The following is a 25,562-nucleotide window of genomic DNA, read 5'->3' as shown; positions in this document are numbered from 1 at the left end:
GTTGGGGTCCAGCCAAATCTTCGGAGGGCGCCACGTTGGAGATGGGCCGCCCTGCAGTCTCCTTCTCCCGCGCAACCAAAGACGCGGCGCACTTCAGGCTGCCGCCCGGAGCCTCCCTGACTGCGGAGTAATTCCAGGGTCGGAAGCGTGGCGGTGGGGGCTGGGGGAAGGACTTTGCGGCGCCCCCGCGACGACTCGCTTCGCCGGGCGAGTTTCTCTTCTCCCGGCTTCCTTCCAAGAGCCAAACGGTCGGAGAGCGCGGAGCGCCTGGGTGGGTGGGTGGGTGGGACTCCTGCCCTCTTTGGCCCGGCGAGTCTCCCGGGGGGGGGAAGAGAAACGTTCCCCGGGCGGCGCGCCTCTCCTTTAGCCGGGACCGCCGAGCCCCCTTTGCCCGGCCTGCCTGGCCAAGAAGTTTGGGGAGTTGAGGAACCGGCGACGCTGCGCTCTGGCGCGCTGAAGAGCCGGTCCGCGAAGGGGAGGCGGGCAGGTGCCGGCCTCGCCCAGCGAAACGGAGCCCCTTCTCCGTCCGGCCTCTGCCTTTGCCGGTTCTATCCCGTCGCCCGTCCCGGGCTGGCGGAACCCGGCAGCCGGAGAAGGCAGGGGAAGCTCCGCCGGAGGCACCATGGACAGCGCCGCGGAAGGCAGTCCGCGCCCAGCCGCCTGAAACGGCTTCCGCGGCCGAAAGACTCTCCGGGGCTCCCGCCGGCTCCCCGGGGGCGCCCCTTCCAGGTAGGAGCCCACCCCCGCCCCTGCCTGCCGGCTCCCCCGCGGGCCGGAGCCGCTTCCTGGCCACGCGAGTCCGAGGGAAGAGAGTCGGCGGCTCCGTTCGCACGACCCGCGCAAGGCGAACCCGGTTTCAGGGTCTCCCTTGCTTTAGAGGGCGCTTTGGGGTCCGGGGTGCAACCCCTGCTTGTTCGCAAGCGGCAGCCTGCTGGGATCCGATGAGGGGGAGGCGCTTGAGAGGAACTCGGGTTCCCTCGGCTGTGGGAACCTGGCGGGCCTCACCCTGGGAAGGGACCTCCGTCTAGCGGTGTCGGAGGGAGACAGGGGGGCGGGCATTGGATCGGTCTGGAGGCTTTTCGTCTTCCCCTGAGAGTTTCTGTTCGGGTCTTTGTGGCTCCGCTTGAGTCCCGCAAGAGCCGAAGAGACCGAGGAGCTGGGACGGCCGGCCAGGAGGCCGAAGGGCCCGGAGAAAGCAGCCGGGGGGCCCCAGCAAGCGCCGGGGACCCGCGTGGAGGGGACTCGTTGCGCCCGCCGCGTGGCGGCCCTTGGGGGGGCGGCAGGTCCGGCCCGATGGGGAGCTGAAAAGAGCGGGGCTCTTCCCCTCTTCCGGGCTGGGGGCTTGGGGTGGGGAGGCTCCAGAGCCGGGATCCGCTCGGCTGGTGGTCGGGCAAAGTCCAAGGCTTCCAGATGACCGCGGGAGCTTTTCCTTTCCTCCCCGTTTGAAAAAAAGGGCGAGCATCTGACTGAAGAGCTGGGCTTGCGGAGGGCGGAAACCGGGAGCAAATCCTGAATTAGTTGATCCTCTGGGAAATCGCCTCGAGCGTTTCCCCTGTAAAATGGGGAGGGGGGCCTTGTTCCCCTGGGCGTGGAAGTGAATCCCCCCCTTTCCACGAGAAGAACCCCTCAAAGCGGCGCGTGTCAGCTAACCAGTTAGCTTAAAACCGGGGGTGGGGGATTCAGGCGGGTTGCACCGGTTTGGTACAACCGGCAGCTAATTCCCGGCCAGAGCTGGACTGCCGCTGCCGAAATGCCCCCGGTGGGCCCGGGGAAGCTGCTGACGAGGGACAGGCCCGTCTCAGCGCCCGCGGCCCAGCCGCCCTCGCTTTCCCCACGCGCTTCTTTGCCTAGCGGATTCCCAGGTCCGTCGGACCTTGTTTTTTTTTTTTTTTTTTGCGCAGGGAAAGGAAAGTTTGAGAGACTTCAACAAAATAAAGTTCAATCGATCCACTCCAACTTGTCGCGGGGAGAAGAAAGAAAGAAAGAAAGAAAGAAAGAAAGAAAGAAAGAAAGAAAGAAAGAAAGAAAGAAAGAAAGAAAGAAAGAAAGAAAGAAAGAAGGAAGGAAGGAAGGAAGGAAGGAAGGAAGGAAGGAAGGAAGGAAGGAAGGAAGGAAGGAAAGAAAGAAAGAAAGAAAGAAAGAAAGAAAGAAAGAAAGAAAGAAAGAAAGAAGGAAGGAAGGAAGGAAGGAAGGAAGGAAGGAAAGAAAGAAAGAAAGAAAGAAAGAAAGAAAGAAAGAAAGAAAGAAAGAAAGAAAGAAAGAAAGAAAGATCTCGCCCAGTTGGAATGGATGGGTTGAACTTTTTCTTCACAAAGAAAAACACAAACGTTTTTGTTTTTCTTTCCCCCCCGCACAAAAGGGCCCCAGAAACGCGACGGAGCTACGCGAGGACGGAGCTGGACACCAGGTAGGCAGAGAAATGCTTGGGGGGAAGGCAGGTCACCTGGCCGGTGGTGGGTGAGGCGCCTTCCCTTCTTCCCTCCGTTGCCCGGTTCTCCGTTGCAGCGCAACACCCAGGATCCACTGTGTGTGTGTGTGTTTGTGTGTGTGTGTGTGTAATTTAACAACCGGTTCTCCCAGGGTCAGAAAGGTTGCAGGAATTGGGTTGGTCTACTCTCTTGGAAAGAAGGACTAAGGGAGACTTGAGAGCAGTCTTCCACTATTTGAGGGGCTGCCCCAAAGAAGTCGTGTGTGTGTGTGTGTGTGTGTGTGTGTGTGTGTGTCAACCTCTATTCTCCAAAGCCCCTGAAGGCAGGACCAGAAGCAATGGATCAAGGAGAGGAGGAAGGAGAAACTTCTTAGCAAGGGAAACAACGAATCAGAGGGGATGGAAAGGCTGCAGGCAGTTGGCAAAATTTGCCACAACGCATTTGTTTTTTGAAGAAGAAAAATCGTGCCCGTCCATCAAGAGACCCACTTTCTTGTTTATTTCTGGAACTGGTGGCCAGTCAACTGCATCCCAGGAGGTTCTTTGTGGCAATTAGTTGATTTCCCAAGGAAGGCTCCCTATGAGAATGTGCTGGCTTATATGCCCCCACTGCTTTTGTGCCGGCTGCTTCCGCTCCTTCCATCCAGCTGCACTGCCCTCCCCCGTGGCATGCATGCCCGTCACGTGTGTCCAATTTGGGGAGCGGCTGCCCTGCTGCAAGTGGATCTCTCTCTGGTTTCTTTCCGTAAATCAACCCTTGCATCCATTCCAGCAGAAAGACCCAAGCGGCCCTGGCAAAGCAGATGGCTGCCTAGGAAAATCTCAGCCCAGCCCTCTTTCCTCCGCCTCCCTGTTTCTGCTGAGCTAACCAAGCCACCTTTGTCGACTGCAACCCATAGGGTTGATTTAGGATGGGAAATTTCCAACCACCTGAATGAGGATCTGCGTGTTGGGGTGGAGCTTTCTTGTGCATGTGGTTTTCTTGATAGGTGGATGATAGGATTTTTAGGGGCTTCAGCCCGATTTTCTTTCAAATGGTTTGTATACTTTAATTCTGTTTAATTTAATTCCACCCCCCACATAGGGTTCCATGGGTGTGGAGGGGGGGGTGAAAAAGAGAGGGAGAAAGAGAGAGAAACAGTGAGAGAGAAAGAGAAAGATGAAAAAGAAAGAGAAATAGAGGCAGATGAAAAAGAAAGAGAAATAGAGACAGATGAAAAAGAGAGAAAACCAGAGAGAGAGAGAGAGAGAGAGAGAGAGAGAGAGAGAGAGAGAGAGAGAGATGAAAAAGAAAGGAAAACAGAAACAGAAAGGCAGAGTGAGAAAGAGAAAAGAAAGGGGAGAGAGAATGAGAGAGGGAGGGAGAGAGAGAGAGAGAGCACAGAGTTGCCAACCATTGGGATGCCATGACTCTTTTCAGGGCTCTTTATGGGCCCCAGGAGCCAAAAGGCAGCCAGCCAGCTTGGGGACGTGGTGGCCCCATTCAGAATCTCCTTCACTCCCTTCTCCTCCTGCCAAGCCCTCGGCTTCCATCTGGGTGGGGGAGGAAGGGCAGCCCTGCTGACTGTCCCTCCAGCTGCAGAAGGCGGGGACAGATGGTCCAGGCTGCCCAAAGCCCAGCCAGGCATCCAGGTGCAAGCCCAGCCAGGCAGCAGCCAGGGAGTCACAGGGCGGAGGCAGCGCTGGCTGTGATGCCCCTGGCCTTCCTTCTCATGCATGCGGGCAACTGGGGGAGAGGCTGGAGAGAAGGCCTAGCAGGTTAAGTTGGGTTGTGTGTATGTGCGTGTTGGGGGAGTTATTTTCCCCCTCCCTCCCTGCTTGGCTCAGAAGGAAGGAAGGCCTTCCACCCGGATAGCCCTTCTCCTGACCAGAAAGACAGAGGTGGTGGTGCCAATCGAAGAGGATAGTTGTAGCTCAAGGGGGGAGGGAGGCCCTGGGGGCTCTGTGAGCTGGGAGGTTTCCTTGCACTGCTGATATTCCCTAGTTGGGTCATGAGGCGTCGTCGGTGCAAGAAAACCACCCAGCTCAGAGAGCCCCCAGGAGCCCCCAGAGCCCGAGAGGGGGGAGCAAGGACATTTCTATGCCTCCCAAGGAAAAGCTCGGCGAAAGGAAGACCTGAGGAATCACACAACCCAAAGTCCTGCAGACAGAGATATGGGAGTGGGGGGTGAGAGGCTCAATTTTTCTGCATACAGAAGAGGTTGTGACTTAGGCAGGTTCAGAAAACCGACCGTTCAAATCGCTCTCAATGCTCTTTCGTCTGTTGCAGTCATGGAATTTCTTCCCCCCAAAAACAAATGGTTTCCAATGCTGGACTCCCAACTGACGGCAGAATATTTCTGTTATACGATAGGTTAAGCTGCCAGGTTTTCCTTTCCTAAAACGTTTGGAGTCCTCCTCTTCCTCCTGGTGATGCTCTGGGGGAAAAAAAAATGGCCGTAGAAAAGCAATTCCAGGAGACGACGGATGACTCATGCGTCATCTCCACAACTGCAGGATGACAAAGTTGAACCCGGCCCCCAAAGGAGCTGCTCTCCGACCAGCCATTGCAGTGGGAGAAGACAAATGACTGAGGAGAGCGACCCCATGGAACCTGGGCAAACCCAAGGAAATGGGGTCCCCCCCCCAAGTCTTAAGGAAGAGCGCCCTGGAAGGAGAAGACAAGAGTGAGCTGAAATGCCTGCCTGCCTGCCTGCCTGCCTTCCTCCCTTCCAGCCATCCAGCTTCTCTCTCTCTCTCTCTCTCTCTCTCTCTCTCTCAGTCCTTCCTTTCCTTTCTCCTCCCCTCCCCCTCCCTCGCTCTTTCTCCTTCCTTCCACGCATCCATCCATCCTCCCCTCCCTCCCTCCTTCCTTTTCTTCCTTCCTTTCCTCCTTGCTTCCTTCCTTTCTTCCTGACCCTTTCCCGACCTAAAGATACTTTCACCTGTCTTACCACAGATACCGATAGCCTCCAGTAATAACTCACTTCTATATCTGAAGACATAAAACATCACCAACTCCAACCTTAGGAGGGAGCTGCCCTGATTCACCCCTTTCCTCCCACTTCACTTAACAATACCAGTGCATTCTCCAACTAAGAGCACAGGACCTGACGAAAAGAGGCCTGCTTCCTTACGTCCTTAGAAATGCAAAAGGAGAAACCTTTTCGATTAAAAGTTGCTTGTATTTTTTATTCTATAACTGTACTAAAGACAGTCGGAAGGCGTTCTCTTTCTCTTTCTTACTTTTTTTTTTTCCTGCTCTGCACTTTTATTCTTTTCCTTTTCTTTTTCAAATTTCCCCGTTCTATTTGTTTACCTTTCATGTTTGTAAACAAATTGTTTTTTGCAAAATTAATAACATTATTTTTTAAAAAAAAATTACCAAAGAAGGGAGGTGAATCGCCCACGTCTGGAGAAACTAAATGCCTGAATCCTCCCAAATGCATCCCAGAAATTTAAGACAGGGCAGCATTAAGCGAAGAAGATTTCTCCTTCTCCTCCTTTAAAACCTTCAAGATGTTTGAAATTGAAAAGAAGAAGTGCCCCAGCTGGAATGATACAATGATACAATGGTTTATAATACCATTTATTTCCTTTCCTTTCGCCATCTTAAAACTCCTGGTAATACATCTTTGGTAATACATCCATTGCTCTCCCTCTCTCTCCTACTCCCCCTCCCTCCTCTCTCTTTCTGTCTTTTTTCTTTCTTTTTCATCTTTCTCTCACTCCTTTTCTCTCTCCCACCCCCATTTTTATTCTGCAAAGACTAAATAGGTGTTTCCTCCCCCTGAAGCCTACATAAAATTGTTGCCTGCAACTATTAAGGTTCCTCTTTGCAATGGAGGGATGAGGCGATGCTTCTCCTGAGCCAACCAGCCACACCATCATCTGACTCAAGCCGTGATTTAAAGTCAGGTCAACCTGACCTCTTCCTGTTCCTTTGTGGCAGGTTACTCCTTGCTCTGGAAGGGCCACATAAGGACCCCCTAAATGCCTGTCCCCCCACTGCAGGCCCACTGGCAGGGTGGGGGCATGAGAAGTTCAACAGCATCAAATCAGCCAGCATTAATTTGACTCCAAGTATTTGCCTGGGCCCTTCAATCACCTGGACAGAAGGGGCCATTTCCCCCCCTTTGGCATAATTAAGTTTTCTACCGCACAGGATCCACTTGGCATTTGGCCGGGAGGCCTTTAGCATGGCAGTTGGGCTGCCTGGGAGAGGTCGTCTTCTTCTCTTCTTTGATCATGGGAGGTTCCACCTTCACTCTCCTCCTAGCCTGTTTTGCAGCTCAATGTATTGGTTCGATTGCTGCTGACTTAGATCAGCTCTTATATCAATGTGGCCACGTTGTCCGGTCCTGTATTTATCCAAATAGATCACGCATTTATAAACACAGACTGAGTTGTTTCCCATCTTCTCCACAGAGGGTTGAACATTTGATGTGCTAGCCTGTCGTCTTGGAGTGCCCAATTCCACCACCACCCTCACCAGAACAAATTGCTGATCACAAAGAATTTGCCAGGGTTTCGTTTTCCTTCCTGCAAATAAATGCCAGCACCCCAAAATTAAGCACATGTTAACACCAATTGGGAGGAAAAAAATAGGGAATAGTTTTTGTTACCTGCAATATTTTAGGGTTCACCTTCTACTTTCTAGCTTCTGAACCATCGCAGTAGAAGTCAACAAAAAGGAGGCACAAGAAGGGTTTGGTTCTAGATTGTAGAGAAATGTTCATCTGGAAAAGTCTGTTTCTTAGATTTTACTCTACAAATACTATCATTTATCCTGGCATGTAATGCCTGACCCAAGCATTGCAATGTTAAGTTTATCTCTGCTTCCTTCAGGTTTTGCGATCTATTGAAAAACTCTAGAGGAGGCTCAAAATGCCAAACCAAGAGAAGGTCACAGCAAAGAAGGAAAATGGCGCCCAAAGTCAAGATGAGATGGTGAGTGATGGAAAGAGGCCAGTGGTGGGATTCAAAAGTTTTTACTACCGGTTCTGTGGGGTGTGGTTTGGTGGGCATGGCAGGGGAAGGATACTGCAAAATCTCCAGTCAGAGGAGGTATTTGCCGGTTCTCCGAACTACTCAAAATTTCCGCTACTGGTTCTCTAGAACTGGTCAGAACCTGCTGAATGCCACCTCTGAAAAAGGCATCAGAATGGAAGTTGCATTTGGAGAGGGAGCAATTTCCATTGGGGTGAAGAAGAGCTTAGATCAAGGATGTCCAACCTTGGCAACTTCAAGACTTGTGAACTTGATCTCCCAGAGTTCTCCAGCCAGCATTCTCAGAGTTGAAGTCCACATGTCTTAAAGTTGCCAAGGTTGGACCACCCTGGTTTAGAGAAACAGATATCACAGTGTTCCTCTTCATGGTCGAAATGAGTAAAGTTGCCTTCAAAAATTGAACAATTCACTTATCCGTGGAAAACAAATTAGTATGAAGTGCTCAAGGAGAAGGATAATCAATTAAGATTAAGATTATGGCTGTACTGAACAATTCTATATAGATGTTTACCTAGAAATCAACTGATGTCCCCCTCTCCACACCCACCCACCCATAAAGGCAAATGATGGGAAAGAAGGCAGCCAAGACTTTTAGATCATCAACCGTAAAGTTCCAAGGTCAAAGTCAAAGGTTGTGGGTTCTTTCTGGATTGAAAAAAAATGCTCAGAATGTCCCTTCTTCACAAATCCTCTTGAAGCCTAAATGTTTTAGCTTCAGCCGTCCCCTTCTCCTTTCACCTTCCATCTTCCTCAACACCAGGGTCTTCTCCAAAGAGTCCTCTCTTCTGAAGTATTTGAGCTTCAGCTTCAGGATCGGTCCTTCCAAAGTATAGTGGATTTATTTTAGAATTGACTGATTGGATCTCCTTGAAGTCCAAGGGACTCTCAAAAGTCTTCTCCAATGCAAGGGTTTGATTATCTCTAGCAAATGACACCTTCTATGCAATTTCCCAACATATAATAATATTGCGGTAGGAGGAGCTCGAAAGAAAGTGTGTCGTGGGTTAGAACATCAAGGCGGAAGTTCAACTACAAGAATAGTTTTGTAAAACAAAATATCATGGGGATTCAATTACTAATGGCTTGGACTCTTCTTCATTAGGTACTGCCCAAGCTGCCGGTTCCCTCCCTCCAGCAAACATTAAATAGGTACCTTCAGTGCATGAAACACCTGGTGACTGAAGAACAATATAAGAAAACCAAGACTCTTGTGGAGAAGTTTGGAGCTCCAGGAGGCCAGGGAGAATTCCTTCAGAAGAAGCTTCTTGAAAGACATGAACAAATGGATAATTGGGTAAGTCTTCTGCCCTTCAACTTCAAATATGTTTATCATAAAGCAGGTGAAAAGGGCTAGAATCACCCTGGGGTTTCTCCTTTATTCTCTCCTCCAAGGAATTGGTTGAGATGCTCTGATATCACAGAGGCCTTATTAGTACAAACAAATGTTTATTTACAGACTTCCTTTTTGGAAGGAAGTGGGAGATTAATGTGGGAGAGAAGAATTACTGTAGACCTGTAGTCATCAAAGAACATTAATATTAAAATCAACTCCCAGTTTCATTAAAGAACCACGTTAGAAAGCAAGAGACAGGGAGTTCTTGTCCCATGACGGTGGGACTAGTTAACTGGGGTGGGGTGGGGGGGAACGACGACTTCTAGTTAACCATGAAAGCCAGAAGGATGACTTTGACCGATTACTCCCTCTTGGCCCAACCCATCTCATAAGGTGGTGGTTGTGGGAAAATAGGAAGAGGAAAGTGTGCTGGAAATGTTCACCCTGTTATTTATGAAAATAATAAAGGCAGGACACAAATACATTTTAAAAAGTAGAAAGACAAAAGCACTTATGGTAAAAGACAATGTACCCACCCACACCTCCCCCCGCTCTCTCCCTCTCTCTCCCTCCCTCCCTGCCCCTCCCCCCTTTCTTTCTCTCTCTCTCTCTCTCTGTCTCTGTCTCTGTCCCTGTCTCTCTGTCTCTCTGTCTCTGTCTCTCTCTGTCTGTCTCTCTGTCTGTCTCTGTCTCTGTCTCTGTCTCTGTCTCTGTCTCTCTCTCTCTCTCTCTCTCTCTCTCTCTCTCTCTCTCGTAGGTACTGCAATACTGGCTAGATGACATGTATCTTAACAACCGATCACCTCTTCCCATCAATTCTAGCCCAGGAATTATATTTGCTTGCCAAGAGTTCCAAGAAGCAGATGATCAACTGAGGTAAAGTACCTGAAGACTCACCGAAGGCCACAAACATTCTGTTCCAGCTACATCCGTAGCATTTTATGGCCAACAGCTGTCCAAATGATGCACAGGAAAGTTGTGTGTGTGTGTGTGTGTGTGTGATTGAAGCTGCTGTCTCCCTATATATACTGGTGGGGAGATTGGCTGTGTTGTCATTTCTTGATTGGTTGATGGAGTTTATGTTTGCAGTTTGGCTGGCTTTTTCGTAAGAACATATGTGGCTGAGTATTGGCTGTGTGTCTATCAGCCTCCTGTGTTGTAACAACCTGGGTAATGGGCTGTGTGATGACCTTCTGAGTTCTATTGTTTTGACATCCTGGGTCTTGTGCTGTAATCTCCTGGGTCGTAATGACCTGGATCATGGGCTGTGTGATGACCTTCTGAATTCTATTGTAGTGACATCCTGGCTCTTGTGCTGTAATCTTCTGGGTCGTTGGTTGTGTTGCAACATCCTGAGGTATTGTGGTGTAACTTCCTGAGTTCTGTGATGTGATATCCTGAGCAGGTGGCTGTGATGTGACGTTCCAGGTTTTGGTTTGGCTCCGAGTTTGAGGCCTGGATATGTGTTCATGGCATGGGTCCATTTGCTTGGTTTGGGGGTCAGGGTGTGTGGCAGCTGATGATGCAGCTGTGGTCTGGTTTCTGGACAGTGGTTGTCTTTCATCTATGGGATGGGTTTGAGTCTGCTGAGGGAAATTGGTGGTGGTGTCATGTGTTGTTTTGGGTCCGATGTTGGTTTTCATGGCTGGGACTTGTTTGTTGGCGAGGGCTAGTTTCCAGATGTCTGGTAGGTGGGAAGCATCGTCCCATTTATTCATGTTATGGGGTGTTTCTCTATTTTGATGGCTTCCCTGATTATTCTCTTGTTGAAGTGTTCAGTATTGGAGATTAATTTGGTTCCCTCAGAATTAATTTCATGTCCTGTGGCTTTAAGGTGCTGGAAAAGGGAGGAAGTATTTTCTTCTTTTCTGACTGCGTTCTTGTGTTCTGTGATGCATGCATTTATTCTCCTGATGGTTTGTCCAATGTATGTGGCTGGGCAATTGTTGCATGGTATTTCATAAACTCCTTGGTTTTCTAGCTGGATCTTGTCTTTGGGGTTTCTTAGGATGTTGGCTATTTTTTGGTCAGTGCCGAAGGCTGTCCTGATATTGTGTTTGTGGAGAATTTTGCAGATTTTATCTGTGGTGCCTTTGATGTAGGGGAGGAGGGCGATACCGTTGTCTTATTCTGTGTCTTGGTTTTTGGGGGGTATCACTCTTCAGATTAGGTTGGTAATAGCGTTTCTTTGGAATCCATTGGAAATTAATATTTAGTGAGGGTGTGTAATTCTGTTCTCAGGTAGTGATGGGATTGTGCATTTAAGTAGCGGTTGGTGTGTGTTTTCTTCCGGTGGATGGTGTGTCCTAGGGAGCCATTGGAACCCTAACCCTAACCTAACCCTGCACAGATCAACTCCATAGCCAAGACCCTCATCTCCAGAACCAAATGCCTAGTTGACAAAGACCACCTGAGAACAGAGAGTTTGAGATTGAGAGAGAGAATATGTACTGTGTTTACAACACAGGGGATATATATATTGTGTTGTATATACTGTATATATGTTGAATATACAGGCATATATTTTATGAACACAGGCTGTGTTTACCACATGGACCTTCCAGCAGTCCCAAGAAGGCTTCACACCCATTTGCACTATTCAGGAGACCCTGTGGGCACAGATAAACCTCCAAGTGGCCTCAACAACTCTCAGAAAGAGAGCTAATGACCAGATGACTGTAAGGAATATAAATCCTTCCATCCTCCACCATTCAGTCAGAACCATTAAAAGGGGGTTCGTCCCAAATTGTATAGCAAAAGTCTGTAGATTCTCTTTCACCCAGGTCAGGGTTGTCCCAAAGCTTTTTTCTTAGGAGACAACTGGAGTTTCTTTATTTTTCTTTTGAAGACATTTCGCTTCTTATCCAAGAAGCTTCTTCACCTCTGGCTGGATGGTGGGGAATGGAAGGATTTATACTCCTTGCAGACAGGTTTATCTGTGCCCTCAGGGTCAAATGCAAATGACCAGCTGTCTGCAAAGAAGATAAATCCTTCCATTCCCCGCCATCCGGTCAGAGCTGAAGAAGCATCTTGGATGAGAAGCACAAAAGAAAAACCAAGAAAGTCCAATTGCCTCCTGAGAGAAAAAAAGGCACCTTTGGGGCAACCAGGACCTTGGGTGATGGAGAATCTCCACAGACAGAGAGAATATCACATCATTCTGTTCCAATCGCTGACTCAGGAATTGACTTCAATCGAAATGAACGCCTTCATTCATGGTACACCAGCTCCTTCGTCTTGCCGCCTGACCTCAACCTGTCAGTTAAGCAACCTCTTTTTAATGTCAGCTCAGCTACAGCTCAACCAGATTCCGGCATTCCTGCCCCGCTGGATTTTTAAAAGAGTGAACCATGTTAGGATTACACTTTGTGTTGCTTTAAATAAGCCTGCGTTGAAAATGAAAACAGCCTTTTCTGCCTTCACCCTGTTTTGGTTATTTTTCATATTCACTAGATAATTTATATCCCACCCTTCTGATTCATTTTACATTGTCTGGAGAGATTAATCACAAGCAACATCATAAAAATCACAATGACACATAAACTAAAAGCAATAAAAATAGATAAACTACAGACAGCTCCAGCAGATAAAAAGAACAAAAATGAGTAGTTGTTGTATGTATTAGTGTGTAAGTATATAAACACTGACACACATACTGCCCTGCTTGTTGGAACAGATAAACAAATATCAAAAACAGAGATACTATGGTATTTTCCACTAATGTTATAATATTCCAATCAATTAAAATATATACAAATCCTTCCAAGTGACTGGATTGTTCTCAAAGAGTGTGGATTAACTGTAATTGTCTTTGATCATGTAGAAACCAGAGGCTAAGGACCACATTTTTAAAGAAAAGCATGCAGGTGTACTGACTCCAGCCTCAGTCCACTCCTTGTGAAAGTCCCCAACACTTTTGAACGGCCTTTTCCTGACAATCCTCTCCAGGCTGTGGTCATCCCTGCCGCTTGTGCACCTTTTTCTTCCACACTTTTCCCTTCCACATAACTTTCTATTAACATGCTTTGATACAGCACTTTGGGAACATCCAACTTCTTTTGCAATTACCTTTTGAGGCTTTCCCTCCTTCTGGAGGGTGTCAATGATGGTTTTCTGCACAACTGTCGGGTCGGCAGTCTTTCCCATGATTGTGATTCCTACTGAACCTGACTGAGAGACCATTTAAAGGCTCAGGAACCCTTTGCAGGTGTTATGGCTTAATTAGTTGATTAGAGTGGGACACTTTGAGCCTAGAATATTGAACCTTTTCACAATATTCTAATTTTCTGAGATTGTGGATTTGGGGTTTTCATGAGCTGTAAGCCATAATCATCTCAATTATGACAAATCACAGCTTGAACTATCTTGTTTTGCATGTAATGAGTCTATCTTATATATTAGGTTCACCTTTTAAGTTGCATTACTGAAATAAATGAACTTTTGCACGATATTCTAATTTTTCGAGTTTCACCTGCATGCGTTGTGTCTGCCCTTACCTATAGATTTGCATATTAAATTGACTTGGAAGATAAATTGGACTGGAAATTGCTTCTGCTACTTATGGCATATCCCCCCCACCCACCCAATGAACAGTCTCCTTAGGGCCTCCTATCTACGAAAGGTCCATTTCTGTCTTGCTCTAGTGATGCTACTGCCAGACAGTATTGAAGACTTGATCAAACTGCAATGCCTGAGCAACTAAAACATTTTGGATTATAGCTCGCTCAGAATTTTGGACATAAAATAGAGGTACTTTGGTGAACGGTTGGGATTTTCAGCTAGCCATTTTTAAAACCTGAAGTGGGATCAGTACGAAGCACTAATGGAAAAGATGGTTATTTTAATATGACACAAATGGTTTCTAAACATTTTCATATATTATGGGTATCATTACGGGCAATTTGGATGAACGAATAATTTAAACAGAGTCTTCAGATGTGTACTAGCAAAACGGGCTAATTGTGCATGCTTTGATATTCTGAAATTACCATCTCTAAATCCAAATTCTTATATTTAATGAATGGCAATCCAAGGATTAAGATATATTCCCATGATTTTGGAACAAAATTAAGCATTGCAATCTTAATATTATAAATTAAGCAACATGGTGCAATATATAGAAGTAACATAAGAAGCTATTTTATAACTGATCTAACCAGATCAATATTAGGCCTCAGGGTTATTGACATATTTGGAAGGCAACAAGTTGAAGAAAAGATCTTTCCTTGTTTCTTGGGATCTCCAGACAGGATTTCCTCTCAGATCTATCGTGTGTGTGTGTGTGTGTGTGTGTGTGTGTGTGTGTGTGTGTAGATATAGATATAGAGATAGATATCTATATCTATATCTATATATCTATATCTATATATATATGGCAGTAAGCTGCTATATCTTATCCTATCCATGTAGCCAATTCAAATCAAGACAAAATTAAAAGAAACTTTTCATTTAAAAAATTCCAAAGCTCCTTCTTTTATTAAAAAAAAATGTTATTAGATATATTTCTCCTTTTTTATTTTATTATAACAAGCCCTCCCTGAATATAAGTTACTGGTCAAATTAAATAGCATTTTCTAAAGTACAGGGGCAACTTAAAAATATTGAAATTCTAATTAAATGCTTTGATCGAGATTATTCTGCTAATGTGATTGTGTGCTCAATCTCGTTTTACTTTGAGTGCAATCAAAGAATTCCAGTGCTCGTGAAGTCTGAAAGCCTCATTTCTTCCTCAGTCTGTCCCGAGGCACAGGGGCAACACAGTTCTACGTATAACTTCCATTTACATCTGAGTTGCACCCCAGACTCAGTTTTCCAATGAGCCCTCCCTGATTCCAATGGATGCTGGTTAAATCATCACATCATCTGCAAATGTTATTGGCATACACCGTAAAATGACAGAATGAATATACTGACTAGAAGCTCTTCTTTGGAATCTTTCAGAAATGTCTATCAATGCTGATTTGTCTACAGATATAAACTGAATAGCTTCATTGTGGCAGCTATTTTTTTTTCCTGCTTTGCATCTCTGTTATTTGCACAGATCCTGACACGGAAAAGGCCTCTTAGCCTACTGGAGCTCTATAGAGAAACCTTAAACAGGAAGAGGAAATAGAAAATATTGTCCAGACACTATCTTGACCAGATATGAATTGCAATAAGACCATTGTCTCACTTAGAAATTGTTTCAGAGAAAAGCAGAGGGTGCATCCAAAATACCAGTCTGACCATTCCTGCACAGTCCCGTAAAGGATCAGTAGTTAAGGCTAGCCCAAATCAAAGGTGGGCTGAAACAAGCAACCCGTGATCCTCCCAAAGGGGTCTTTTTTTTTTTTTCTACAGGCAACTGGACTTTCTGGTTTTTCCTTTTGAAGAGGTTTCGCTTCTCCTCCAAGAAGCTTCTTCAGCTCTGACTGGATGGTGGGGCAATGGCAGGATTTATAATCCTTGCAGACAGCTGGTCGATTTGCATCCTTTTAGAGGGTCCTTGAGGCCACTTGGAGGTTTACCTGTGTCCTCATGTGTCATGGGACAACTATGACCTAGATGACTGAGAATCTCTACAGACTTTTAACCCACGATCCTGTTTGCCTGTCTTCAGGAAAAATAAGGAGAGATTAAAGGTATCCTTTTGTGGGAAGAGTTTGTGAGGGAAAGAGAGGATTGGGAACATTAAAATAGCCCTGTCCTGGTGCATTTTTGCTAAGGCCACAGGTAACTTCTGGCTGGCCAATATCAAGGAGTAATCCAATTTGAATAGGCTCAAGAAAGTGATTAAGCGACTTCCTTAACGTATTGTTAAAATAATGGGTTTAGGTTCAGAAGACCTGGGTTTGAGTTCACACGTCACATCAGGGATCTAACCTACTTTGCAGGACAAATTAGCGGAGAACCTCATCCATTCCTTCTCAGAGGGGATTTAAAAATGGATGTAATAAGATCAATTAATACTGGTGGACAATCTATCAAGCTGCTCCTTGATTGCCAGCTGGCAAAGGACCACCATGATAATGCGATGATGATGATGATGATATAATTTCTTGCTGCAGAAATCCATGGGCCTTCTCTATTTTGACTTCTAGGTTTGCAGCCAATCTCATTTCTGCAATTCTGGATTATAAAGCTCTCCTGGACAGGTAAGCCATTTGCCTCTTATGAACAGAATCGCTTCTTAAGTGAGGAACACAAGCCAAACGGGGGTTGAGGTGAGCTCACGCAGCAACCAAGTCACTCTCTCAAAGTAAACCATGTTTGGAGGAGAATTGTAGATGTAATTTAGATGTACTGCTTTTAGGGGCAAGCCCCATAAATTGTGGACGATTAACAAGATTACATCTGACTTCAGTCCCAGACTCTGGACTCTGCCTGGAAAGAAAGTCTGAAGATCAGAAGATCGGAAAAGCACAAAAATCCTTTCTGTGCACAGTGTATTTTTGAGCAGGAGCAACGTTGCTACATGACCTATGATCCCAAGGGGGAAGCGCATCCTCCCAAGGACTCTCAAAATTTTAGATGCTTCTTTTTGGTTTTTAAAAGAGGATGGGGGAAATTATAGAAGAAACCATTGGAAGTATAACGACATTTCAGCTGAGTGGAAATGAAAGACCAATGAAAAGCGAAGGATGTTAATTTGCCCTTGTCTTGTTGCTTATAAAGTGATTGCAAAGGTCATTTATATAGAGTATAAAGAGTGTGGGTCCTAGAATGCTGCCTTGTGGGACACCGCCATTAACTGGAGCAGGGTTAGATATAGCGCTCCCTATTTTTACTACGTGTTGCCTGTTTCTTGTGTTAGATCACACTTTAGCTAAACAATGCACTCACTTCCAACCCTGCTTCAGATCTGTTCAATAAATCTTCTTTAGTCCAGACTATGATATAGATTATTATCCAATTCAAAGCATTCCATTCAGATCATCAATCTAAACAGAGTCCAAAATTCGACCAGAACTATTTGAAAATTGAATCATCTCCATTAAATAGGATTTGATGTGATTTGAAAAATTGGATTAGGTTGATTTAATTTGTTGAAACAATCTGGGCAGAAAAACAGCTTTTATGTGTGCTCAAAATCCTTTTAAATTGTTGAATTTATTCAAATGCATCCTGAGTGATTCAACAGTGGGACTCAACAATTGATTTGAAATATTCAGAGATTCTATCAACTATTCTAATTGAAACACTAAAAAAAACCTCTTTATTCCAGAGGAAGCAGTGGTATGATATTTTGTCGAACAATTCATCAGTTCTTCTGTTTCCACCTAGTTTAGCACAATGTCTTTTACAAGTGTCTCCAGAGAACATTGCTTACAAAACATTATAATTATTAATTTTTCTACTGTCCTTAGAATGAGATATTAATATGATACCATTGTTCAATTTTAGCATCTCAAGCGTCTCCCAAATTGTAGACCATTAGACATCCCATTGGCTGAACAATTTTGCCTGCCCTGTAGAAAGGACTAAGTCCATCTAAAATCTTCTTTGTCTTACCACAAAAAAAAAAAAAATCTCAACCCTCTCTGGCAGAAGTATCTCTGCTGTGCATGGCGGCCCATGGCGTGTTTTTCAGTCAGAGATTTCAAAGTCCAGCAGAGCATCAGAAGACAGGAAGAAGCAGACATCTTTGGTCCTTATTGTTGACTGTTACTGTGCTTTCTCCAATGCTCATTCATGAATGGTAATATGGTTGGAATGCGGTTTTTGTGGACATTACGAATGATGGTTTTTCAGCTTTGGCATCCGTCTACCGATGCTTTCTTTTTATCTATCATGATTCTAGTTGATTTGATACGATTTCTTTCCTTTCTACCCACACACACACACGCACACACACGCACACACACACACACATTGTGATTTGTCTCTTGTTCTGTTCCTCTAGCCACACACTCCCTGTGGATTTTGCTCGTGGACAACTGTCCGGTCACCCTCTTTGTATGAAGCAATACTACGGACTCTTCTCTTCTTATCGTCTTCCGGGATATACCAAGGACACCCTAGTGTCCCAGAAAAGCAATATCATGCCTGAACCAGATCATATCATTGTTGCTTGTAACAATCAGGTGAGAGCATCTGAACCCCACATCATTATTATTATTATTATTATTATTATTATTATTATTATTATTATTATTATTATTATTATTATTATTTCTACTCCTCACCCACTTCCTTGAATTGATCGAGAATGTATACAAATTCAGGTTATGGGAGTTTTGCCTAGTCTGGGTGATCATTAGATGTGTGACCTTCAGGTTCCAGAATTCACCAATCAATGCAGCCAATGCTGAGAATTTTGGGGATTGAAGTGTATAGATCTGGAATTTTTTTTAAAAAAATGCTTGAAAACAGGAAGAACAGGTTGAGAAGAAATAAAAAAGGAAGTGAACAGTTTGTTTTGAATGAATGCCTCCTTCTTCTCAGTTGACTTTTTGCCATCAAATCAGAACTGAAGATATTCTTGGTGATTGGAGTCACAATTTATTCTCAAGGACCTGAGGATCTCACAGTTTGAAACTGAGGTTGGCAGATTTTCTGTGTGTTTCCTCTTTTTCCAGAGAAAGCTTCACTTTTCTTTTTTTAAGTTAGTAATATTTAATTGTATTTACCAACCAACTTTTCTCAAAGAGTTTGAGACAGGGTACACAAGGAAAATACATTAACAGGTGTATCTCCACAACTACACCCCTACAAGGTAGAAAATATTGTGATAACGTAACTAACCCAATCACCCAATGAGTCTGTGATCTAGTGAAGATTTCTGTCTGGGTCTCCTAATTCCAATTCCCCTAAACATTGGATTATTTTACCAGCTGTTTTAAACTTCTACTCTAGTTGTTCCGTTATCCACCAAAACAAAGGGAAACAGCACTGACAATTTTTGACAAGTTCTAATCGAAATTAGTGGAACCAAACAACACCGTAGGATTTTTTTAAAAGGGATTCAAAATTATCTATTTCTACTCTATATTATGACTAGCTGATTATTTACTGGTGAATCCACATCTCAGAAGCATCAAAATGGCAGCCGTGATCATGTGATGGGAGCCCCGCCCCTTTTTTATATGCACGACATCTACAAACATAAATAAAAAGCAGTGAAGCTTTGTACGGTTGTAGCCGCCATCGTGGCTTTTCTTGAGCCCTCCCACCCTCACCTCCACTGCCGCTAGTTGCTCTTCCTGCAGAACGATGTCTTGGAATGGAAAGTCTCGCCAGTCTAGCTGGCCGACGTGCGACACAAACACGCCGAGTTCCATTTTATTTTGGCCCCATCTGAATGTGCTTTGTTGACGCTCAGAGGCTGGTGGGGGGGGAACAGAGACTCTTGATTGGGTCAAGCAACCAGGCCAAGCAGGAAGGCATCATGAAGGGCCCCCAGGAGGACATCAGCGAGGGGAGAATGGCCTCCAGGCACCAGCGGTCACCCCCCACGCATCCCCCAGTTCAAAGGTGAAAGTAGCTCCTCTTTTCACTCCTGATTTTTTCTCCGCAGTTTTTTGTTCTGGACGTGGTGATTAATTTCCGGCGTCTCAGCGAAGGAGACCTTTTCACCCAGTTACGGAAGATAGTGAAGATGTCAGAGAACGAGGAAGAGAGGCTGCCTCCCATTGGCCTCCTGACCTCGGATGGCAGGCTGGAGTGGGCCACGTCCCGGGTAATCCTCATGGAAGGTCAGTGAGAGCCTGACCTCGGAGCCCCACCAACTCCGCCCTTCGGTTCTTTGGCAGAGTTGCCCTCAGCAGTCGTTATCTTCTTTCTGGCATTTTTCCATTCCCTTTTTCTTCTTCCCCTTGCCCCGAGGACTTCTTGCTCTGCCTTTTCCAATAAGTCCTTTTAACCTGTCTAGAAGTCTGGAAGTCCTGCAGAATGACACTTCAGTCATTCTTAGCACATGGCATATTTTAATTCTGGACCCAGGTTAAAAGCATCCCCGGGTTTAATTTTGGGGACAATATCAAAACGGCTCAATTTCAAAGGAGCATGTCCACCTATTACTTCTTCTTCGTTAAGAAATATCCATCTAGGCCTCGTTCCCACATTACAAAAACTGAAATGAGGCTGTGCAAAGTTCTACCGTTCTGTTGGCTCAGATGGTCCTTCCTACCCGAGTAGACTCATCTCATTTCAGACAAGAGAGATCCCATCTAAAAAGACACTTCTTATTTTCATAAATTGCAACGCTCACCTTTCCTATTGTTACCAGAGGTAAAGAATTTGCCCGTGAAATTATGAGAGGTGGAACAGGCCTCAAGGCTTCCTTGGGCAAAGATTAGATTACCAGGAGAAGAGAATTTTTGTAGCTCAGAATTGAATTGTGGAGTCCTTGGTGGTTTCTAAGTTTGGCGGTTTTCTTTCAGACATTGACCCAGTTGGGTAACCTCATCAGTGCTTGGGTGCAAACCCCCATTCCCTTCTCACACTGATGATGTCACTTAGTTGGATAATGAAACCCCTGCAAGAAAACAACCAGGCTCAGAGAGCACCAAGGTCCCCCACAAAGATTAGATAGTAGACTATCTACTGTCCAGTTGGAATGATTTGATTTCAGATGTGCGTCTCATAAAATTGCATACGACCACATGTCCACCACCATCAATTTACCAAAGAGATCCGGTGCTTTTCAAGTTCAGCAGATTAATTTGTAGAAGGGAGTCCATCTAATTGCTTTGAGAGCTCATCCCCTTCCAGCCTTGATGGGTAAAAACCCAAACGTTGTTCGCTCTGAACTTCCACTGGCTTCATTCTGAAGTAACGAAAAGGCTCGCACTCTTAGACTTCTCCGAGAATGAATGTAGGAAGCAAAACAATTGCACCTCAGGGAGAAAACCAAGGAACAGCCTGCCATTATTCCCAGCCAATTGTTTTCTACTCTAGATTCTACAAACCGCGACTCCCTTGATATGATTGAACGAAGCCTGTGCTTGGTCTGCCTGGACAGTCCAGCCGGAGAAGAGCTGAGCAACACCAACCGGGCCTTGCAGCTCCTCCACGGGGGAGGCTATGCGAAAAACGGCGCCAATCGCTGGTACGATAAGTCCACGCAGGTGAGTCCCAGCAGCCAGCAGAGGGGAGAAGCAGCCACTGAACGCGCCGAAGCCTGGCTGAACCCAGGGAGACAATGAAGGTCTTCTACAGGCAGTCCTTGACTTGCAATGGGGGGGGGGTGTTGGTTACCCTTTGAAATCCCAAGGGCACTGAAAAAAGTGACTGACGACCTTTCCTCACACTTATGACCAAACTTTCTTGACACGTGGATGCTGTGCCCCGGTTCATATCCACGGTGGCTGCAGGGCCCTGGGGGGCGTGGGGGGTGACGGGATCCCCTTTGGCAACCTTCTGATGAGAAAAGTCCATTGGGGGGAGCCAGATTCACTTAACAGCCATGTGACTCACTTAACAACTGCAGCGATCCACTGAACAACAGTGGCAGGAAAGGGCATCGGAAGAGCGGGCAAAATCCACATCACAAATTTCTCACTTAGCAAACATAAACGTTGGGCTCAGTTGTGGCCGGACATCAAGGGCCCCCTGTGGCCTCACTTCAAGGGGGGTGGGGCTCTCAGAGCAAAGAGCTTCTTCCCTTGCAGGCTGAAGGGGCCGGAAATGGACCGGGACCATCTGGGTGCAAACCCGCCTCCTGCCTTCCGCCTGCCTCCAGTCAAGCCCCCCTGGCGGCCGCTCTGGCACCCTCGGGCTGGCCTCCTCCTCTCAAGGCTGCCCCAGAGCCTCCCTTTCCTCCGCATGGCAGCCTGGTTCGGCTGGCTCAGACTTTGCCCAAACGTAGCCAGCCTTCATGGGAAGCAGAGCGCACGAGGAGAGAAAGAGAAGGGAGCACCGGCCCGTAGGCCGGCTTCTAGCACCTTCCACTTCATCCCTTGCTTTAAGTCCTCCAGCAATACATAATTGTGTGGACTGTTTTTCTCTCCCATCTTCACTTCCACATGGAATATCGGAATAACATCGTCGGAAGGGACCTTAGAGGTCTTCCAGTCCAGCCCCCTGCTCAAATGAGAGCCCTGTAGCCTTCTGTCCAAGTGGCTGTCCCAGCTCTTCTTAAAATCTTCCAGTTATTATCGACTTTCAGGGCCAACTTCCGCAGGGAACTTCCATTCCACCGGTTGATTGTTTTCACTGTCAAGAAATTCCTCCCTCGTTCTAGGCGGCTTCTCTCCTGGATTGGTTTCCATCCATCACTTCTCCTCCTGCCTTCAGCCGCTTTGGAAACTATAGGTTGGCCTCCCCCTCCCCTCTTGAGCTGGGGCTTCCACCTCTGTTACTCTGTGTGGAGGTGAAGATAAGAGAGAACGCTTGGAAAGGAGCAGAAAGTCTCCCTCCCTGTTGAATAGCTTCATAAACATCATTCACTCGGTTTTTTGAAAGAAAAATGCCATTTTTATGCTTTTCTACTTCCTTTCAACTTTCTCTTACTTAGGTGCTTTCTGGTGTTTCACGTCATCCAAGTATGTTTAGATATTGTTACAATGGGGAGTTTAAAATTGTTTCTTGGCCAATGTATAAAATGCATAAAACAAAGCCAGCCTCCCTTTCTAATCCTGGCTGGTCTATTTCTCTAACTGGTATCTTAAAAGGCCAAATGTACTGCATTCTTTTAAATTGAAGAGTTCCTAAATCCACATTTCCCTTCTGCCTAAATTAATGTCCCTGCTCAGTTTGTCGTAGGACGAGATGGAGTCTGTGGAACGGTGTGTGAACACTCTCCGTTTGACGGCATCATTCTGGTGCAGTGCATTGAACACTTGCTGAAGCACATGTAAGTTTACCTTCAGCTTCTCTAAGAAACTGCCTGCTTTTTCACTTCAACGGATGCGTTGCGTGTTTTCCAGTGACATTCAGACTTCAGCCATCACTTGAAGCCAACACCACTTAACTGAATGTCTTCCTATTATTTATTACGCCCTTTTGTAAGGCTCTGCAGAAATCTAGACATGATGGACACCTTCATGCTTGGCCAAATCTTGGAAAGAAACACGTATTGATGGTGTTTTCTCTTAAGAGAAAAGCAGTGGGATGGGACGAGAAATGTGCAAATTCTGTCGCACTTACTAGAAAAGCAGACAACCCCAAATTTAAGGCCATTGACTCGAAGGATGGTGGGAGAGGAAGTTCTAGTTCAGGTTGGACTTAGCTCCTGGAGACTTCCCGGATGTAACCATTTTGGTTTCTTTTGTCAGTGAACCAGATGAAAGGCCACCATGGAATCTAAGGGTTGTAAGATAGACTGAGAAGAAGAAAAAAATGAGACACCACAAAAGACTTTCATATTTTTGGTGGTGAGATTCATCCTGCAAAGACACCAAGAACCAAGCTCAACCTCTTATTTCAGACAGAAATAAAAATATTTCCTGTAATTTGCCAAACTCTGGTTTTTAACTAGCTAAAACTAGTTCTAGACTCAGAAGCAATAATAGATGGAGCAGCAGATATCTAAGTTCCCTGAGTTGATTCAGAAAGGCAGGTCACAAAACTAATCAATCAACCAACCAACCAACCCTTGGACTCCCCTGCCTCTCTATGAACAGGAAAGAAGGTGCCAAGAAACTGGTCAGAGCAGATTCCGTGAGTGAGCTTCCCGCTCCAAGGAGGCTGCGGTGGAAATGTTCGCCCGAAATTCAGAACCACTTGGCTTCTTCTGCAGAAAAACTGGAAAGGTACAACGATTTCACTGGGTGGTTCAACTTCATGCAGAGATCATATTAGGGCTTCAGGTTCTGGAGGATTAATCTGAGGAGCACAATAAATATACAGGGGGGGGGGGTCATTAATTGATTGTGGGGGGAGATACTGGTGGAGTAAAGAGCTAAAAGCAGAATTGTTGCTGGTGGAAGAAAGTGCAGAAAAACATGTTATATGTGATTAAGGATTTCCTGCCTGCCTTTCTCTCATCGTTCCCTTCCTTCCTTCCTTCCTTCCTTCCTTCCTTCCTTCCTTCCTTCCTTCCTTCCTTCCTTCCTTCCTTCCTTCCTTCCTTCCTTCCTTTTCTTTTTATCTGTAGTCGTAATTCTATATTTTGTAACTCTGTATTGGCAAATGTAACATAGACACTATAGGAAAAAAATACTTTTGTGGTGACGTCTCATCAGAAAATCTGCTTCCTCAGGAGGCGTCCATGGTTTCATCTGTAGCTTCTCTTTTTAAAGCATCTGTTCTCTCTGGCTTGTCCCTAGAAGGACTGAAGAGTAAAAGCTCTTTTCTGCTGTTGGATATTTCAGTTACGTTGTCTTTTCAATTTGCCTGTTTTGCTTTTGCGTTATATGTACCTTGGGGAAAATCCCAGCCTTGAAAAATGGCAAAGAAATATATTAAATGCCAGGGCTGTGCACAACCTTTGAAGCAAGGCAAATGTCCCTCGGCAAGCTCTGTGAGATAGATAAATACCTGGAAAAACATCCCTGCAAGGAACAGGATTGAGCCCTTTCAGGATTCGGCCCCGTCCTTCGCCAGGGCGGTGTCCTGTATATTATTGTCAGCGTGTTCCTGTTGGATGACTAATGACTCCAAACAAGAGGGGAAATAAACTGGATGTCAGTCTTTGCATTTTATTTAAATGTTTACCCTTTGTGGGTGCACAAGGTGTTCTCTAATTGGTCTAAGTCTGGAGGTTGGAGAGATCACGGCCCTAGGAGGAAAAGTAACTCATTTGAATAGTAGCGTAGCCCATTTGAATCCAAGCCTTGGCGCTTTGCATAGGCTGGTGCTTCTGACTGTAAACCTGCTTCTCCTGAACTGCCACTCCCAGTGCTCAGGGGAAACACATTATAGCTCCTTCAATGGCATTGGACAATTCATCTGACAAACTGAGATTAATGCCTAAATTTCAAGTTTTTTATGGACATGATGCTGCCAATGCTTTGGATAGCTTGTCGGGAAAGCATATTTATTTTATTTTTAAAGAAGATGAGAACTCCTCACTTCTATTCTTCTTCTTTCTTCTTTTCTAGACTGGTGAAAAATCTGGATTTTGTCGCTTATAAGTTTGAAAACTATGGGAAAGAATTTATCAAAAAACAGAAGATGAGTCCGGACGCCTACATCCAAGTAGCACTCCAGCTGGCTTTCTACCGGTATGTGAAGGAAATATATGGACCACACAGATTTCAGTCCAGGCCAAATTGCCTGCTTTCTCTATCATTTCCCTGAATGCAGATTATTTTGGCAAAGCTACACGTTACCCAGGAGTGACCAGCTGGGATGGAACGGAGAGCCTTTAACTTAAGCAGCCTCTAAGCCCCAGGGAGAACCTGGGCCTTAGAGTTGGAGTCCACATGTGACTCCCAGGATGGGGATTGATAAAGAACACAATGGAAGCAAATTAGAGGCCAACAAATGATAAAGAAGCATATAATTCAGTAGCATAGAGGACAGCCTGCTGTCCACTTTGTGGTCAAAAGTCCACGCTGTTCAAACGTTCCCTGCCTGGAATGAGAAAGTTCAGAGCAGGCCACCAATCTTCTGCATCTTCAGGTAGAGTTATGGAGAAGATCCTGAGATGTTGGTTTCTTCCCTGACTTGTTGTCTGAAAATTCAAGGTTTTTCTACCATGTCTTCCCACATGGGGTATTTGGAGGGGTGGTTGAACTATCCTCCCATAGGAAACAAGCAAGCAAATCCTTCCTGGTCCAGATTGTCTTCTGGGTATCATAGAGATAAGTTGAATGGTTATTTTTCCCTCTCACACTCAAGGTGGTCAGCACTGTGGAGAAAAGGAACCGAAGAAGGGGATCCAACATTTCCAAGGTCCAACCAAAGTATAACCTGATCCTAGGCCATCTTTTTGGGAAGGCCCACTTT

At 45.7% G+C, this 25,562-nt stretch overlaps 1 protein-coding gene across 1 annotated transcript in view; it reads left to right on the top strand.

Moving 5' to 3' along the window:
- The first annotated feature begins 357 nt into the window (after positions 1-357).
- Positions 358-25,562, top strand: part of CHAT (choline O-acetyltransferase) — a 37,515-nt gene continuing 12,310 nt past the window's right edge. The window contains exons 1-11 of the mRNA XM_087932140.1: positions 358-729; positions 7,256-7,357; positions 8,520-8,711; positions 9,508-9,626; positions 15,830-15,883; positions 17,632-17,812; positions 19,246-19,423; positions 20,628-20,797; positions 22,424-22,524; positions 23,294-23,422; positions 24,713-24,835. Of these exons, the coding sequence (XP_087788266.1) occupies positions 7,295-7,357; positions 8,520-8,711; positions 9,508-9,626; positions 15,830-15,883; positions 17,632-17,812; positions 19,246-19,423; positions 20,628-20,797; positions 22,424-22,524; positions 23,294-23,422; positions 24,713-24,835 (1,310 nt within the window). The 5' untranslated portion in view covers positions 358-729; positions 7,256-7,294. The remainder of the gene's footprint in view (positions 730-7,255; positions 7,358-8,519; positions 8,712-9,507; positions 9,627-15,829; positions 15,884-17,631; positions 17,813-19,245; positions 19,424-20,627; positions 20,798-22,423; positions 22,525-23,293; positions 23,423-24,712; positions 24,836-25,562) is intronic.

Source organism: Pseudonaja textilis, chromosome 4, assembly GCF_049901715.1.
Source record: "Pseudonaja textilis isolate UNSWEBS1 chromosome 4, rPseTex1.2, whole genome shotgun sequence".
Lineage (NCBI taxonomy): Eukaryota > Metazoa > Chordata > Lepidosauria > Squamata > Elapidae > Pseudonaja > Pseudonaja textilis.
The sequence above is the reverse complement of the archived record's forward strand: the minus strand, read 5'-3'. Positions and strand labels throughout refer to the sequence as shown.